Genomic DNA, 15,968 nt, shown 5'->3' with positions numbered 1-15,968 from the left:
TTCCACTCAAGAATGGTGGTAATAAAAAAAGACACTAGCATCTCAAAAAGAACATACGGCTATTTCTACTACACATATTGCTGAAGGAGGAAGGATGAAGCTGCATGCAATTAAATGGTTTTTTCCTTATCGTAGAACTAAGAACAAATGTCTAATTCAATGATTAAGAACTCGTCTTCATAAAAAGAAATGTCTAATTCAATGATTAAGAACTCTTGTCTTCATAAAAAGAAATGTCTAATCCAATTGGCTGTCAGAAAAAGAAATGTTCAAATTAATGAACTGGAAGGATTGAACTTATTATCCATACACCATCAGTTTCAAAATGATGATTTGAGTTGAACGAAATCGATTATGTATAATCATATCACTATTTGAATTATCAAAATCAAGAAGCATGCGGGAAATTGGGAAAAGGAAAATACAAAGTGAAACACACAATGAGGGTGGCTGGGTTGAGCGCAAAAACTGATCCAGCCAAAGCAAATAAATTACATGTCTCCAATCATGCTGTACAAGAATAAACGAAACGAAAAGCAAAAGAAAGGGAAGTGTCACATTAACAAATCTTTATCTAGTGAACACAAGAATGAAAGTTTCAGGACAGTCAGAAACAAAGCGCAAACCAGTAAAGAACGCCGCTTAAATCCAAGCATAGTAACAAATTTAGACTTTGAAACTCAAGACTCCTATACAGTAACTGAACACGGGCATACATGCTATCGACCAAACCAGCCTCGTGGTGGCTGAACTTCGCCATCATTCATCAACTTGTCCAACACTGTATTCAAATCCACTGCCTGTCCACTCTCAGTCAACCTCCGCACTGTTGTCCTTACTTGGTCTCTTGAAAATCCCATGTTCGTTACTTTGTCAACAACATCATCAATAGGAACCCTATTACCAGTACGGGGAGAACTAGATCCACTACTAACAGCAGAAGCAGTAGGCAGTGCTTGAGGTAATATCCTTGCAGTGGGGAGCTGCTGATAGCCACTTGAACCACTCTGGCTCATTGCAGGTAGGGAAACTTGTGGTAGTTTCATTGAGGAGCCACTGCCATACTGACCTGGGGAACTGCTATAAGGATAAGGTTCACCAGGCACAGAGGATGGGCCATATGTACCAGAATATCCGGGACCAGGTCTGCTAGATTGGGGCTCAAACATATTAGGCGGAGTTCCATATAACTGCTGCGATGGAGGGGCTCCACTTGATGGATGAAGGGGTTGTTGGCGGATGTTTGCTGGTGGATAAGTCTGAGATGGTACAAAAGGCGTCTCTTCACGATGATGGCCTCCTAGAGTTTGAGGTTGAGAGGGATTAACAGAGGAATGAGGAGGATGTGGTTGAGCAGGAAGAGGTGGAGGTGGCTGAGAGTACATTGGCGGAGGGGCGGGCTGATATTGTTGATGTGGAGGTGGTGGGGGAGTCTGATGCTGCTGTGGTGCAGGCTGTTGGTACAGCTGACTTAAGTTTTCCGGTGCTTGACCAGCTGGCGGGTAATAAGCTTCTGACTGAGGATGGGAGGGAATTGGATTCTGGGGATACTGGTTCTGAGGCTGAACTTGGTATGGCAGATTCTGTTGAGGAGGGGGTGGAGGAGCATTAGGAGGGGGTACGGTAGAAGGTGGTTGTGTAAGAGCAACAGGAGGAAAATTCTGGTGAGATTGAAGAGGAGCAGATGCTGTAGGTTGTGCTGAATCGACATGCGTAATATTGTGGGTTTCTGCTTGCTGCTCAACTTTTGGAGCTTGCGATTTCATGAGCTTCAGCTGAGCATCCATTATGTCCTGCTTATCCTTTATCACCTGCACACCATCTTGCACCTACATGACAAATTAATAAAACAAGCAGATAAAAATCCATCTTGATAACACACAAAAAAGGGGACATGCAAGGGCAGACTTAATTTAAAACATTCCTCCTTTATCAGTAACCAACCATCATAACAGTACAAAAATCAAAAGAATATATTAACGCCAGATTCAATATAAATTTCTTTCTTTTCTGATGGGACAAGATTTACATCTTTCTCCGGCGCAAAGCAGATAAAACTGCCGAATTATATCTCTCCAAATAATCACCTATCAGCCTTATTGTAATAACTGCATCATGCTACCAGAATGATATCCTAAATTTTATGGATGCTTATCCCAAAATTTGGTATCACAGAGGAGAAAGCTAGCTAGGACACAAAATGACGTACTTTCTACTCTTGTCCTGCCTTACACAATTCCAGAACTGAAATCGTCATGTGGAGCAAATTAAAAACGATTCAAATCTTTGATTAATGAGCACCTCACTTTTCCGGCGTGTCATTGAATTGCAACATCGTTCTCACACATCTAAGGTTTTAGATTTATATACATGGATTTTATTTTATTTTGATAAGTAGATCTATACACATGGATCAAAGTGTCCTTGCACTATCATTAAACAAAGAGACAATAAAACCCATGAAGAAACAGGTGTGTAGGTCGAGGATTAGGCTAGAGGGTTAGTACGTAGCCTAGTGGACGACACTGGTTATGATGTTGTTGGACCACACTGGGTATGATGTTGTTGTTGTTGTTGTATATCAGAAGTCAGAACAATAACTACATAGCAATACTATAACTACATAGCAGTACTCCTTTAGTAATTTAAAATAGATGAGGAAAGAGGCAATAATATAAATAGCCCAAGACCATGGTCTTGAAACAAGGGTTAAGGGGGCAATTCTCTTGCACTTCTCATTCTAAGAACAACTACTGTAAAGTGCTAAAAATAATAGTTAATCTATTCAACAATGAAAGAAACAGAGGGCAGCATATGCATCCCCAACTCTAGAGCAGTTCGATAAATTTCATTTTGGTGCCTAATCAAGAGCAACTTAATTCAAACAATATGATAAATCTATGAACTTAGGATACCTGTGTGAGAATATTTTCTAGCTGTCTCAGTTTTCCATCAGTGACTCCATGGTTGTTACCAACAGACAACCTGAGTTCATCAACAGAATTATCAATCTGCCGACTTCTAGTTTCTAATTGTGATAGCCGAGCACTCACTCCCTCCATTGCATGCAGAAGGTTATCGGTGTACTTCTTAACCGTGTGATCAATTTCCGATAACAAAGATGAATAAACACTGCTCAAATCTTTCTCCACAATAACTTTGGTAGGCCCAGTCGAGTCGAGGGAACCGTAATTCTGCATAGAAGTAGAGAAGTAAATACAAAAAACTCCAATAACTAAAAAGAAACTTATATTTCACATACAGTATACACGAATTGGTCATGCATCGCCATAAAGCAGGTCCAACTTGGGATCCACAAAGACATATAAGTAGTAAGAAAGAATGAGAAAGACATTGGATTCAAGAAAATATATATGTAAGAGCAAGAAAAATGGGAAATGCATGTACAAGAAGAATGATGCCTCAAAAGTATGACGGTCAAAATTTACCATAGAAATTAAAAATCATCTAACCTCCCAAACTTGGAAAGGTTGGCCAAGTAATATAATATTAGCTGGTTAATTTGGGCATAGCTCAAACTAACCCAGTAACCCGTCTAAAAAGTTGGATCAATTTGGACTATTCCCAAATCGACCACACTCTCTCTCTCTCCCCAAAATTACCTTGGAAACTATAACCCGCCTAAACCAAGTGATATAATTTTAACTTGTTAATTTGGGCACAGACCAAACCAACCCATCTAAAAAGCTGGGTCAATTTGGACTATTGTGACTACCCAAGTCGACTCAAGAGGACATTGAAGACCTAACCCAGAGAGCCCGTACCGGAAAAGTGAAAACGGCGATAAAACTATACTCTCTCTCTCTCTCTCTCTGTGAAAATGGCACCTTCTCGTCTCTCCTTCTTGCGCTACCAGGGATGGAGTTTCGACCATGACCAAGTCTGACAACAGCTGATTAGTGTATTCTACTTCTTATCTTCAGTTCATAGTCAGCTTAGCTATTTCTTTTTCTTATTCCTTCTGTGAGAAATTGTTTCAAGATGCTATCTTTTGAGTTTTGTTGACAAGTAATACATCGTGTGAAGAAATAGGAAAATTTTGGGCGAGCTAGATCATGATATATTCATTAACTTAACCTGTCTTAACCCATTCAAATTTGACCCAACCTGCCATTTGACACCCCTACTCAAAAGTCTCACAGTAACTAAATACTCACAATGGTTTGTATGTAAGTGAAGCCACAAACATTAACTTCTCTCATCAGAAATTACTAATTGAGAATTTACATATTGGCAAAAGACAGGTTAAAAGTCATAAGCTGACTAGCCTGCTCTCTGTCATGATAATCCAGATAGGAGGAGCACGGCGAGCACATGCTAAGAGAAACCACGAAAATGAAATTTCTCGCTAGTTCTGCATAAATTGAGATACATATGATATCAACAGAAATTTGAGAGAGAAAAAGGATCAACCGGTCAGATTTTTCATGACGAAAAACAGGGCTAGTAAAGCATCGCTGTCATATGCTGAGTAACATAATTGATTCTTCTTCAACTGATTAATAGAGCGTAGAATTGTGTATAATAAGGCAATTACCATAATAAGTCGACCTAGAAATGCAATAATCCCTTCCCCTCCCCCTGACCCAGCATTCAACAATTTGAGAATTTCTAATAATTTAAATTTCACTTATCCTCCTGTTTCTTGGCTAGAATACAGAATATCCATAATAAGTTTCCTTGTTTGCAACTAGCTAGCAAAATAAAGAGAGTCTAAAAACTCTTGATACAAATTTCCTTGCATTACATTAGCTTTATATTTATAATGAAAGATATAACAACCCATGATTCCTTCCACAAATTTGAACTGATTGATTCTATAGCAGAGGAGAACATTTTGAACCAGTACCTATCAAGTGAGTCAAGAGATACTTAATACAACCAAGTCAAGTTTCCTTGGCACAGACATTGTGATACTTAATACAACCAAGTCAATAGTTTCCTTGTATATAACTTTGGCACAGACATTGTATATGTGTTCACTAAATAAGTACAAATAATTGATTGCCAACGCAGTGAATCAAATAGAATCCCGAACTCGAAACAATACAGTTCAGAATCCACCTATACAAACAACAACATACCCAGTGTAATCCTACAAGTGGGGTACGCAGCCTTACCCCTACCTTGTGAAGGTAGAGAGGTTGTTTCCAATAGACCCTCGGCTCAAATAAAGCATAGTAAAATCAAGTATGGAAAGGAAAATACATTAGCGAATCAGTCATGCTGAACATAATGGAGAAGAGAACAACAGCAACAACACATAATACAATAACCGAAGCAAAGGAAACAACAGGTAATAATAAAATAATAGTATGTGAGTAATAACAACAATACTGATAAGGGAGACTGGACAACGCTCAACTAACTACTAACCCTCTACCCTCATCCTCAACCTCCATATCATCCTATCTAGGTCATGCCCTCGATAAGTGTCACGCCTGGCTAATCACCTATGTTGATACAAATTTATATATATATACATAGATTTACACTAAATTAGGCCACAAACGCAAACCCTAACAGCAGTATTCTGTATCCAGTGATTTAAAATCCTAGATCCGCCTCAGATATTAATTTATAGGTAATACAAATAAATAAATAAATTGCAAATTGGATATATAAAGAAGAAGATTTAGGGTTTACTCTGATGCTACTCTCAGTAGTATTGTTGTTTTTAGAATCGGCAGAATTCCAAGCCCTGGCTGCAACATCAGTAGTATCAACGTTTGATTTTGGCGATGAAGATCCAATAATTGGGCGAATTGGATGAAATTCGTAACTAGGAACAATATCTTCTTTCTTTTGATCAACTTGAGGGTTAGCGAGATCGATGAAATCATCATTGTTGTTGCTGTTCTGTGAATTGGTTAGATCCATGATCTGTTTGTCCATATACCGCGATGTATTCATCTGATGTGATTTATATCATGTGGAAAAAAATGTTCAACAATTTGTCGGTTGAAATTATAATTGTAGATAGATACGGAATTGAAGTTTGTTTACCTTCTTGCGAAGTTGTTTCCGGAGAAATGATTTGTTGAAGATGACAAAGCCGCTGTCGCTTCTGGGTGGAATGTTTTGGATCCGGGTCCTAATTATGGGTGGGCTTTATATGGGCCTATATCATTATTTAACAGTAGGTCGCCACTTGTTTATAAGGGTCTTTTGCACTTTCATTTTTTTGTGCGGAGTGTCATTCAAATGCCCAGCTCTTTAATTTTTGTCCCTCAAATTAGTGGTCTTTAATTTTTGTCCCTTTCGCCTAATACCATGACGTTTGGGCTTCAAACTCCGGCTTAGTAAAAAGGCAATTTCGTAAGGTAGAGTTTTATAGCAAAGTTAGGCCTGTTCGGGTCAAAGTTAGGCCTTAAGGCAGAGTTTTAGCATGCCTGAAGGTAATAGGCAGAATTTTGCATGCAAATCTCTGCCTTGCGAATTCAAGTTCTATCTTGCGATTTTTTTTTTATTTTTGACTGAGCGGGGGTTCGAACCTGAAACCAAGGGGTTTTAACGAAGGACACAAATTAAAGACCACCAATTTAATGGACAAAAATTAAAGACAATAAGGGTATTCCTGCGAATTGGCCTTTGCACTTTTGTTCCTATTTTGTGCTGGTCATAAACATTTGTTTCCCTCATAACAAACAACTTTTTTCGCGGAACATAAGTTTATATTTTTGAATCATAATATAAATAATCCCATAAATTATGTCGCGCCTTAAAGAACTTATGCTCTGCTAAGCATAATTTCGATTTTGAAGGGAAAAAATTAAAAATCAATCCATTTAAAGGCCAAAAATTAAAGACCCGTCCATTTGAAGAACAAATCGTTCAATTTCTTCAATCTGAAATCGAAAAAGGGCCAACAATACCCTCAACGTATGGGAAATGGCTCACAAATACCTTTCATCCACCTATTGGTCTAAAAATACCCCTAACCTATTTTTTTTTTGTTCAAGAATACCCTTTAAACTAACACCCCAAACTTGATGGCTTTTTCAATGTTAAAAAGGTCACATGGCTTATTATGATAGGCCGCATATATGATTTAGTTTAAAAAGTTAACTCACTCCTTTTAAATCTACACCAGCTGATTCGTTTAATCTTAACCTTTTTTTTTTTCAATCTAAACCCACATTATATGCATCACACAAAATTAATTTATCTGCCGAAGAACATCATGTACGTTAAACTACTAATATCAAATCGGGGCAATGACCATTAAATTGAACAATAATACACTAAAAACAACAAAGAACAGGAGCCATGCATCTAGTATAAAATCCATTAGTTCTGAAGCATAAACTGCAACACAACACATTGTTCCTAACTCATTAAGAATTAGAGCAAAAAAAAATAGTTGAGAATGGCACTTAACCAGCTAGTTCCTTCTACCTACTTACCCTGTTAATTCTAGCATCAATGACCCTTAGAAATGCTGGAGGATTTGCTATTTATTGGAAATGGAGGCACCTTAGCATAAACTTGTGCCACTGGGAATTACTAAATTGTTAGTTTCTCCTACACTTTTGGAAATGGCCACAATCTCATGATCAATCGTGTTAAAAGTGGGTGTTTACTTCTTAAATTAAATAATATATGTGGCTAATCATAATAAGCCATGTGGCTAATCATAATAAGCCATGTGGCTTTTTAAAATTGGAAATAACCCATCAAGTTTAAGGTGTTAGTTTAAGAGGTATTCTTGAGCCAAAAAAAAATTAGGTTGAGGGTATTCTTAGACCAATAGGTGGATGGGGGTATTTGTGAGTCATTTCCCATAAGTTAGGGGGATTTTTGGACCTTTTCCGAACTTAAATATATTCCCATGTTTCTTGAATCATTTGCACTTTTGACCTTTTTTGTGCTGGTCTTTAATTTTGTCCCTCATAACAAACAACTATTTCACGGGGCATAAGTTTACATTTTCGCATCATAATATCACATAACTCACGTCCTTCAAAGAACTTATGCCCTGTTAGTCATGTATTCTATTTTGAAGGACAAAAACTAAAGACTTCTATTTTGTAGGACAAAAACTAAAGACCAGCCCATTTGACGGACAAACCGTGCAATTTCTTCTATTTTGATTCGGGGATCTTTTCTTTAGAATAAGCAAATGATTGCTGCAATTTTATTGAAATAATTAGATTTAACGTGCTCAAATAAATACGATAATAATTTGTTATGATTAATTTCTGTAATATTGACCGCACATCAGGTGGATTCTTAAGAGCACTAAAATAATAGAAAGAGAGAGATAATATGTATATGCAAAACATATTTACTACATTTCATCCCATAATACTCGAGAAACATGTATAAAGTCATAAACAATAATAAATATGCCTCAATCCCAAATAATTTAGAATCGGCTATGGATAGGCTGGCAGCTAAAACTTGCCAATTCGTGATTAGCTAGTTACATCAAAACAAATAATCAATGACACATGAACCAGAAGGACTGGACCATGGTACATCAATTACAACCATAAAATCCTCATATTCAAATGGGACAACATCTCCATTGATCCTGCAAGTTCTTGGCTTCTCAGAAGCAAAAAACCTCATTTCCCCAGTGCCTTTTATTTCCACTTCAACTGAATTAGCTTCATCATCTAGCTTAATGGACTGGATCGCCCCACCAGTATTGAGCATGTTCACCAGCCCAATTGGAGCGAATTGGACGGATTTGGTTCCCAAAATGGTGACAGGAGAAACTGTTAAGAGCTCGAAATTAAAGGGCTCGAGAGTGATTTGAACTGTGTCGTTAGGCTTTGTCAAAACCAGCTTCTTTCCTTTGAATGAGTAGAGCACGAAGGTTTCAATTCCTTCCACGTTAATTGGGCTGGTTCCATGCTTCCACTCAACGTCTTTTGGGCCGGCCTGGCAAGTCACAGCCTTGGAATACTGAGAAGCACAAGTGTTACGTCTAGCCTCACGGTCCCATCCTCCACCTTGGCAGTTAAATGCTCCAACAACTCCCGTGTACTGAGAAAATTTTACCAAAAGTTAGTACTCAGACATTTTAAAATGGGATGTTTGATAACGAGTGTAGCTTCATTGGGCCTTTGTTGGGGCTAGAATTTTACAATTGTATTTAGACGCCACTTTTTCAAATTAAACCAGTTGTCTGAAATTCGAAAGTGACCATCTGATATGAAGTTTAAAATTCAAAATTAATATCCAGATCATGGGTCTAATTTGTTAACATGGTCAACTTCTAAATATAAGTCCACAAAAGCGTCTTACCTCGGATGAGCCTCGTCTTATTTTGAGGTGGCTAGAACTTTCAGATAAACAGTTCAGCCAAACTCACTAACCAATATGACCGAAATATACAAAACCTATATACTTATAATGTATATTATATGTATAAATAGACAAAACATATACATTTGATCATATTTGTAAACTAGATCACTCAAGATTGTGCTGTATTTTCCTAAATTTTACCATAAGCGTGATGTCTTTACCTTATTCAGGCTCCAAATTTTGAGCATAGTTTTTCCATTATGGAGTGGATCTTCAAAGAGGCAATCACGAGTAGGAAGTGCATAGTGCTGGCAACGCAGGATCGAACCATCAGGTAAGACCAATGTTTTGAGTAGCTCAAAGTTGTGTTGGCCGACAGAGTCACTAATGTAAATAGGGCCACCAGAAATAGCCCGAGAAGCAGCGTGGAATTCAGCACAAGGGTGTGTAGACTGAAACATGTCCCAATCTGGGTGAATAAAGTTGCCCATCCATAAGCTATTGTAGGCACAATGGACCATGTGGCAACCTTGTAGCCAGAAAGTACCATTTGGATCACCAGAAGGATCTGTGCACCAAAAGTCATCCCCTGCACATTCATAAAAACAAAAGCCCAATTAATTTTCTTAGAATTTATCTTATACTATTGACTAATTGGGTAAAATGTAAATAGATTTTTGCATGATAGGTGTAGTTTAATATGTTGTAGCATAAAATAGGTGTTCACAGTAGATTAAAACTCCCCGAAACTATATCTAATAAGAGAAAAAAAAAAGTGTTAAATCTTTGGCTCTCAATTTATTGGCTACTAGCTTTTGTTAATCTCTGGCTCTCAATTTACGAGCAAAGCCACTTTCCCTGCTATTTGACCCTGCATAGGGTTTTAAGTACGAAAAAATATTATAATTCAAAAAATTCTGTAAACACTCAATAATTTAGATACGGAAGTAACAAAATAGATGTAGTTTAGGTAGGTTTTAATGTATTTTCTCTATAAAATATTACTACAACTCTTTAGTAACGTGTGAATTTTCCACTTAAAGAAGCTTATTTAATTTGTTTTGGCATTATGAATTATCTGTACGTATCGTTTTCTTCCTTATCTGGACCAAGAATCTGTATACGTGTCTTCGTCATGATTAATGGTCATTACTTAATTCCCATAACTTGCAGCAATTCATTAATTATCACTAATAACACTTACCTACAAAACACGGCAAAAATCAACCATAATCAATAAACAATTTAAGTTTTACCAACTCGTGTGTTGTGAGTTTCAATTTTGCAACGGTCAAAATAATAAAGAATATCACTTACTTACAAAGCACGGCAAAAATCAACCATAATCAATAAACAATTTAAGTTTTACCAACTAGTGTGTTGTGAGTTTTAATTTTGCAACAGTCAAAATAATAAAGAATAAAATAGTAAGAATAAAGACTACTAGAATTTAGTAACTTACCCACACGACCAAGGGAAATAGTCTCAGTACCAAGAAACATAAAATCATTGCAGTGCTCCATGCTAGCAATAACTCCATTTCCTTTAAAATGTTTCTTCACTGAAGATGTCAAGGCTTTGTAATAAGCCTTAGCCAAATCCACTCTACCACCATAATCCTCACATAGCATTTCCAGCAACTGCACATCCATTAGAAAAATAATGAATAAATAAAAAAGAATTCAACTTTTATACACCAGCTTTTATATACTTGAGAGTTGAGAGTATAAAAAATTAAGAAAAAAGATCGAGTAGTTACGTGAATGACATCGACTTTGACTCCATCAATCCCAACAGATTCCAAGTGAGAATGTAAGCCCTCATACAACTTATCAGCAATTTCTGGTGGGACTAATCCAATTCCATTGTTCACTAATTTATCAACTGCCAAATCTTCCATTGTCTTCTCTAATCCAGGGGTTAATTTGGGCCTAATAACTTTGGATTCGGGTAGATCCGATGCCCCAGGCCTTAACCCGCCCCAGTAACCACATAAAGCATGCCACACGTACACAAAGTCCACAGTATTGAACTCCTCCTTAAGGTCCTTAATAAAAGCACCCATGCCCTTGTTGTTATGGTCACCCTGTCCCAAACTTCTCGGGCTCACATAGTCTCTAAACTTGTAATTTTCTTGGAATTTAATGAGCCTGCAGGGCATTTGCTCACCAGCAGAGGTCCTATTTACACCCGTTGAGACATAATATAATTATATAATTAAAATATATTTTTTCTCTAATGGATTAAACTTTTATCAAACAACTGTTTAACGAGGATCATACCTTCTGAGGTGATTGGATCATCGTCGTGACAAATGGATTGCCAGCCATCGTCGATCAGCACGAGTCCTGGTGGACACCCACCTTCGACTAGTCCTTTCACACCTTCCCACACACCTTGAGGGTGCACAGTAAGGTAAAATGCATCCCATGTACACCAACCAAACTTATCCACAATTCCTGGTGGTGTTTTTTCCTCAAGAAGCTTAAAAGTGCCTAGATGAAACCTGGCAACTTTAATTGCATCTTTAACCAAGCTGTATGGATCATCACCTGCAACATATACGAATTCAGAATTTAATCTCTATGAGTTCAAAACGCATTATTTGTACTAATTTTCACATATGTGTCTATGATCTGAATAAAAAAATGTGAATTTAATTGAACGACTGATCACCTGCGTGCATGTAAAGTACACTTCGGAAGGAGTCTCCGGTGACTTTACTGGACCCACTTTCGACACAAACGTCGACGAAATCATCTTTTCCGGGCTGGAGAGAAGCCCGAAATGGGCCTTCAATAAGTGGTAAAAGCAAGACATAGGGCCGGCCCGATGAATCAGACTTATCAAGAATGACTATTTGAGTCTCATGTTCTAAATCTCTTCCATTAGTTCCAGTCCAATGAGTAGTCCACCAGACTTTAAACCTGAAAATACTCATGAACTTGATATCCTTCAGTTTCCCAATTGGCACAACATGGTGGCTTTGGGCTCCAGTTGCTTTAAATCCCACAAAGCAACCGGGAGTGGAAGTTACGGGTTTGTCCCTAGTGGTGTAGGGTGATGGTGTGACAATTATATTTTCTGGAACTTGCGACAGGATGATTTGGTCATTGACCATGAATTTTGAATTTTCCAAGCTAATAGATGACCCAAGGCTGCCATCAACAAGAATTTTGAAGTTTTCATCAGCTTTGTTCAAACTAGGTGCCATGGATGAATATACAGAAATTAATCAGAAATGATCGGTTTGTGATTGGAAAAAGAGGAACAGTGTATATACGTTATATAGAGATCACAAAAATATTTGGTCTTTAAGAAAAGAATGGAATGAGTATCTGAATAGATTCTAAAAGTGATATACTGAAAGTAATGGTACGTAGTATTTTTCTCTTTGTGTTGTTAAGAGTGAATTGAAGTTATGAGGAATTGGTAATTGGGACATTGCAAATTTATAGACAAATAAAAATGTAATGACTCTGCAGGTGGGAAATTTCAGAGGAAGGAGGACTTATTGGTTGGTTTGCAAGAATTGAATTTAGATAGTAGATTTTTAGGTGGGACAGGCTAGTCTAATGTAGCTAATTAATATTATCCACATGTCCTTATCGTCGAGAAGATTTCTTCTCCTCATTTTTGCAGAAGTTTGAATGTGACGAGTGATTTCACTTTTGACTGGTATTAACTAGAAAGGAAGAGCGCACCATATATTTGTTTTCCCTTCTTATTTCTCATTTGATATTCTTCTAGGAAAATCTATGCAAATTAACGTGAACTAATTGTGTAAATATCTCTTGTACTCTCTATTGTGTATAAAATTTAAACTCGCGAAATATTTAAATTTTTAAGGCTTTAAAGTATAACTCAGAACACTGTCCTTTTTTTTTTCTTCTCTGATAGAGGATCTTATTTTATCATTCAAATTTGATGAAAATTTTCTTTTAATTCTTAAAAACCATCTTTTGACTATTTAATGCAATATTCATGAACAATTAAATTCAAGGGAAGAACTTTATTAGGAGGAAAAAAGTGCGAGAACAAACTTGAAGAATAAGGCGTCCACGTGTAATAAATTTGTGCTCCATGACCCCACCCGCCACTATCTAGAAGATATGTTGTGTGGCACTGTGGTCTGGCGTGTGGGTTGCTCTTGCACCCTATGGGCCCTATGTTTGGACCCACAAGCACCGACAATCTCTAATATTCATGGCTTTTACTTGTCAAAAAGAACAACATAAGAAAAAAGATAGTTTGATCTCTCTAAGAAAAAAATAAAAGAATATTACTTTCTCCCTTTTTTCCAAGACCCAGCGCTTTTTCTTGTGGAAAAGAACAAGATTTTTTATATAAATAAAGAAAAAGGAAAAGAAAGAACGTGTTACATAATTTCAGAAGCCACGTAATTAAAAGCTTAGTAGACAAGAAATGAGAACTTCGGGAAATTGAACCAAAGGTTACCGTTAATAAAAATAAATAATTCCCGTTGCACCAAGCATCATGTATTCACATTGAATTCAGGAAGAATCAAACGAATACCATCTAAGCAGCCTATATATATATATATATATATATATATATATATATATATATATATATATATTGTGTATTAGTAATTGATTTGATCACGATTCGAATCAGTAATTTATATAGGTCATATTAAGACAAATTTAGATAATTATTCCGATCTCCGTAAACGGTTACAGTTATTATCTAGTTGACAGTTAGACAGTTGGTTTCAACTAACCTTATAGTTGTACTAATAGTAGCTAATTAACCACACGACCCAGTAAGCAGCTCCCTCCTTTGCATGCATACTTTCTTTATCCAAAACTTAAAAACAGTAGGCAGACGTTTGGTGAAGAAAAAAAGTTGCATTAAATACCACTTTACCCCCCTCCCCCCCCCCCCCCCCAACATTTAAGGGTTGCGAAAAGATACTCATCATATATTGAATGGGAGCGATAACCCCCAATCCAATATTTTTTTGTGAGAATCTTTTATTTTCTTTTTCTTTCTAGAATTAAGTACAATATATAACTCTTGTTATTGTCCCATTCACCTATTCTTCTGAAAATAATGTATAACAACTACTTGAAAAATTCTATTAATAAAATTCAAGCTATATTTCGTTTGTGTTTTTTTTTTTTTTTTGGTTTGGGGGACTAGAGGGCCAAGATCTTAATTATTATACAATCTAAATACAGTCTAGTATTAGTACCCGCGCAAGCGGATGATATTAAGAGACAGTAACCTATGTTACATTGTGATGTCGCTTGTTTGAGTGCATTGTATCATAACAAAATGTCAAATATCATCTAATTTTCAATATGACATACTCAAATTAACGATATCTTTGTGAAATTAAAGGAAATAAATTAAATGTTTTTAACTATTATTTCATTTAATCTTTATATTTAATTCATAATGAATATGTGTGTGTGTACACACACACAAACACATTTCTCTAACCCTTTTCTCATTCTGTTTTTCTTACTATGATATTTTAATTATTTTCTTTTTCATTTAGTATCATACGTTTAATCAAAATAATATCATATATGATTTTAGTCATGATTTTGAATTCGTCCAAAATATAAATAGAAACTTTTTGTTACTTGTAGTAAGATATATTGATAAATTTAATAATTACTACTTAGCACTATTTTACATAAGCAATTGAATTATCTTCTCTTTGGTTTCCGGTCCACCAAATTTTCTGTTTTAATTTTAATTGTTAATATATATATATAGACGAAAGATTCAAAACTTGGACATATAGAGAAAAATATAGGTAAGATTTAATAAAGATTAAATCTCGTTTCAATGGCTAGTTTAGTGACTTTTTATTATTTTTTTGAAATTAATTACTTATTCTCACCGGAAAATATTGGATAGGGGGTTATCGTTCTCATTTAATATGTGAAGGGGTATCGTTTCCCAATCCTTAAATGCAAGGGGTATAGTGGAATTCACTCTTAAATTAAGCATAAAAGTGAAAGCGCGATCATTGACGAAAATTTTATTTTATTTTATTTTGGTTGTGCCGACGTTTCCTAGATTTATACTAGGTTTAGTGTAACAAACAATGTTACTGAGTCAGTTGGTTGTCATATAGTGCGTTATCCTGTTAAAATATATACAGGTAAAAGTCCATATGGTCATGCTCATCTACTACCTTTAATATTTTATATGTTAACTAATTAATTAGGAGTACGATGAAAATGTAGTGTATAATGGTTCTTTATAATTATAGATTTACAATTTTTTGTAATGCACCTCTAATGGGAGTAATTTCACGAACTTATGACTCAGGACTGCCAGTTCTGTTTCCACATGCTGAAGGAAGAAAAAAAAAGGTTTTCACCTAAACACAAAAGCTTTCCCCTCCAAACTAGCAGCAGTTACATCGACAGTTTAATCAGGTTATTTTCCTTGGTCAGTACAGAATCTGAAAATTTTCCCCTTATAATTGATATTCTTTAGTAATTATTTTCAGGATTTGGAAAACGATTGGGGATTTCGTCTATGAATAGCAGGAAAAAGGTCGATTGTATAACGAACATATTCTACACCCCTATTCAACAATATCTTCGCTGCTACTGTTGCTTCATTTTGGATTTTTCCGGCAAGGACATTGAAAACCTAAAAAAATGTATCTATAGTCCCAAAAGCAGAATATTTACCAATAG

At 36.1% G+C, this 15,968-nt stretch overlaps 2 protein-coding genes across 2 annotated transcripts; both read right to left on the bottom strand.

Annotated features, from left to right (window-relative positions):
• Window positions 1–441: 441 nt before the first annotated feature.
• On the bottom strand, window positions 442–6,179 carry LOC132621309 (formin-like protein 3). Its single transcript, XM_060335528.1, has 4 exons — window positions 6,028–6,179; window positions 5,668–5,934; window positions 2,916–3,194; window positions 442–1,829 (listed from the first exon to the last, which is right to left on the bottom strand). Exons 2-4 carry the CDS (start codon window positions 5,932–5,934, stop codon window positions 720–722), a joined length of 1,656 nt encoding a protein of 551 aa, XP_060191511.1. The 5' UTR covers window positions 6,028–6,179; the 3' UTR covers window positions 442–719.
• Window positions 6,180–8,292: 2,113 nt separating this feature from the next.
• Window positions 8,293–12,789, bottom strand: LOC132621444 (probable galactinol--sucrose galactosyltransferase 5). Its single transcript, XM_060335715.1, has 6 exons — window positions 11,956–12,789; window positions 11,563–11,831; window positions 11,039–11,470; window positions 10,742–10,919; window positions 9,501–9,868; window positions 8,293–9,015 (listed from the first exon to the last, which is right to left on the bottom strand). The coding sequence occupies exons 1-6, from the start codon at window positions 12,491–12,493 to the stop codon at window positions 8,452–8,454; spliced, it is 2,349 nt and encodes a 782-aa protein (XP_060191698.1). The 5' UTR covers window positions 12,494–12,789; the 3' UTR covers window positions 8,293–8,451.
• Window positions 12,790–15,968: the final 3,179 nt, after the last annotated feature.

Source organism: Lycium barbarum, chromosome 12 (genome assembly GCF_019175385.1).
Source record: "Lycium barbarum isolate Lr01 chromosome 12, ASM1917538v2, whole genome shotgun sequence".
NCBI lineage: Eukaryota > Viridiplantae > Streptophyta > Magnoliopsida > Solanales > Solanaceae > Lycium > Lycium barbarum.
Note: the sequence above shows the minus strand (reverse complement) of the source record. Positions and strands in the feature narration are given on the sequence as shown.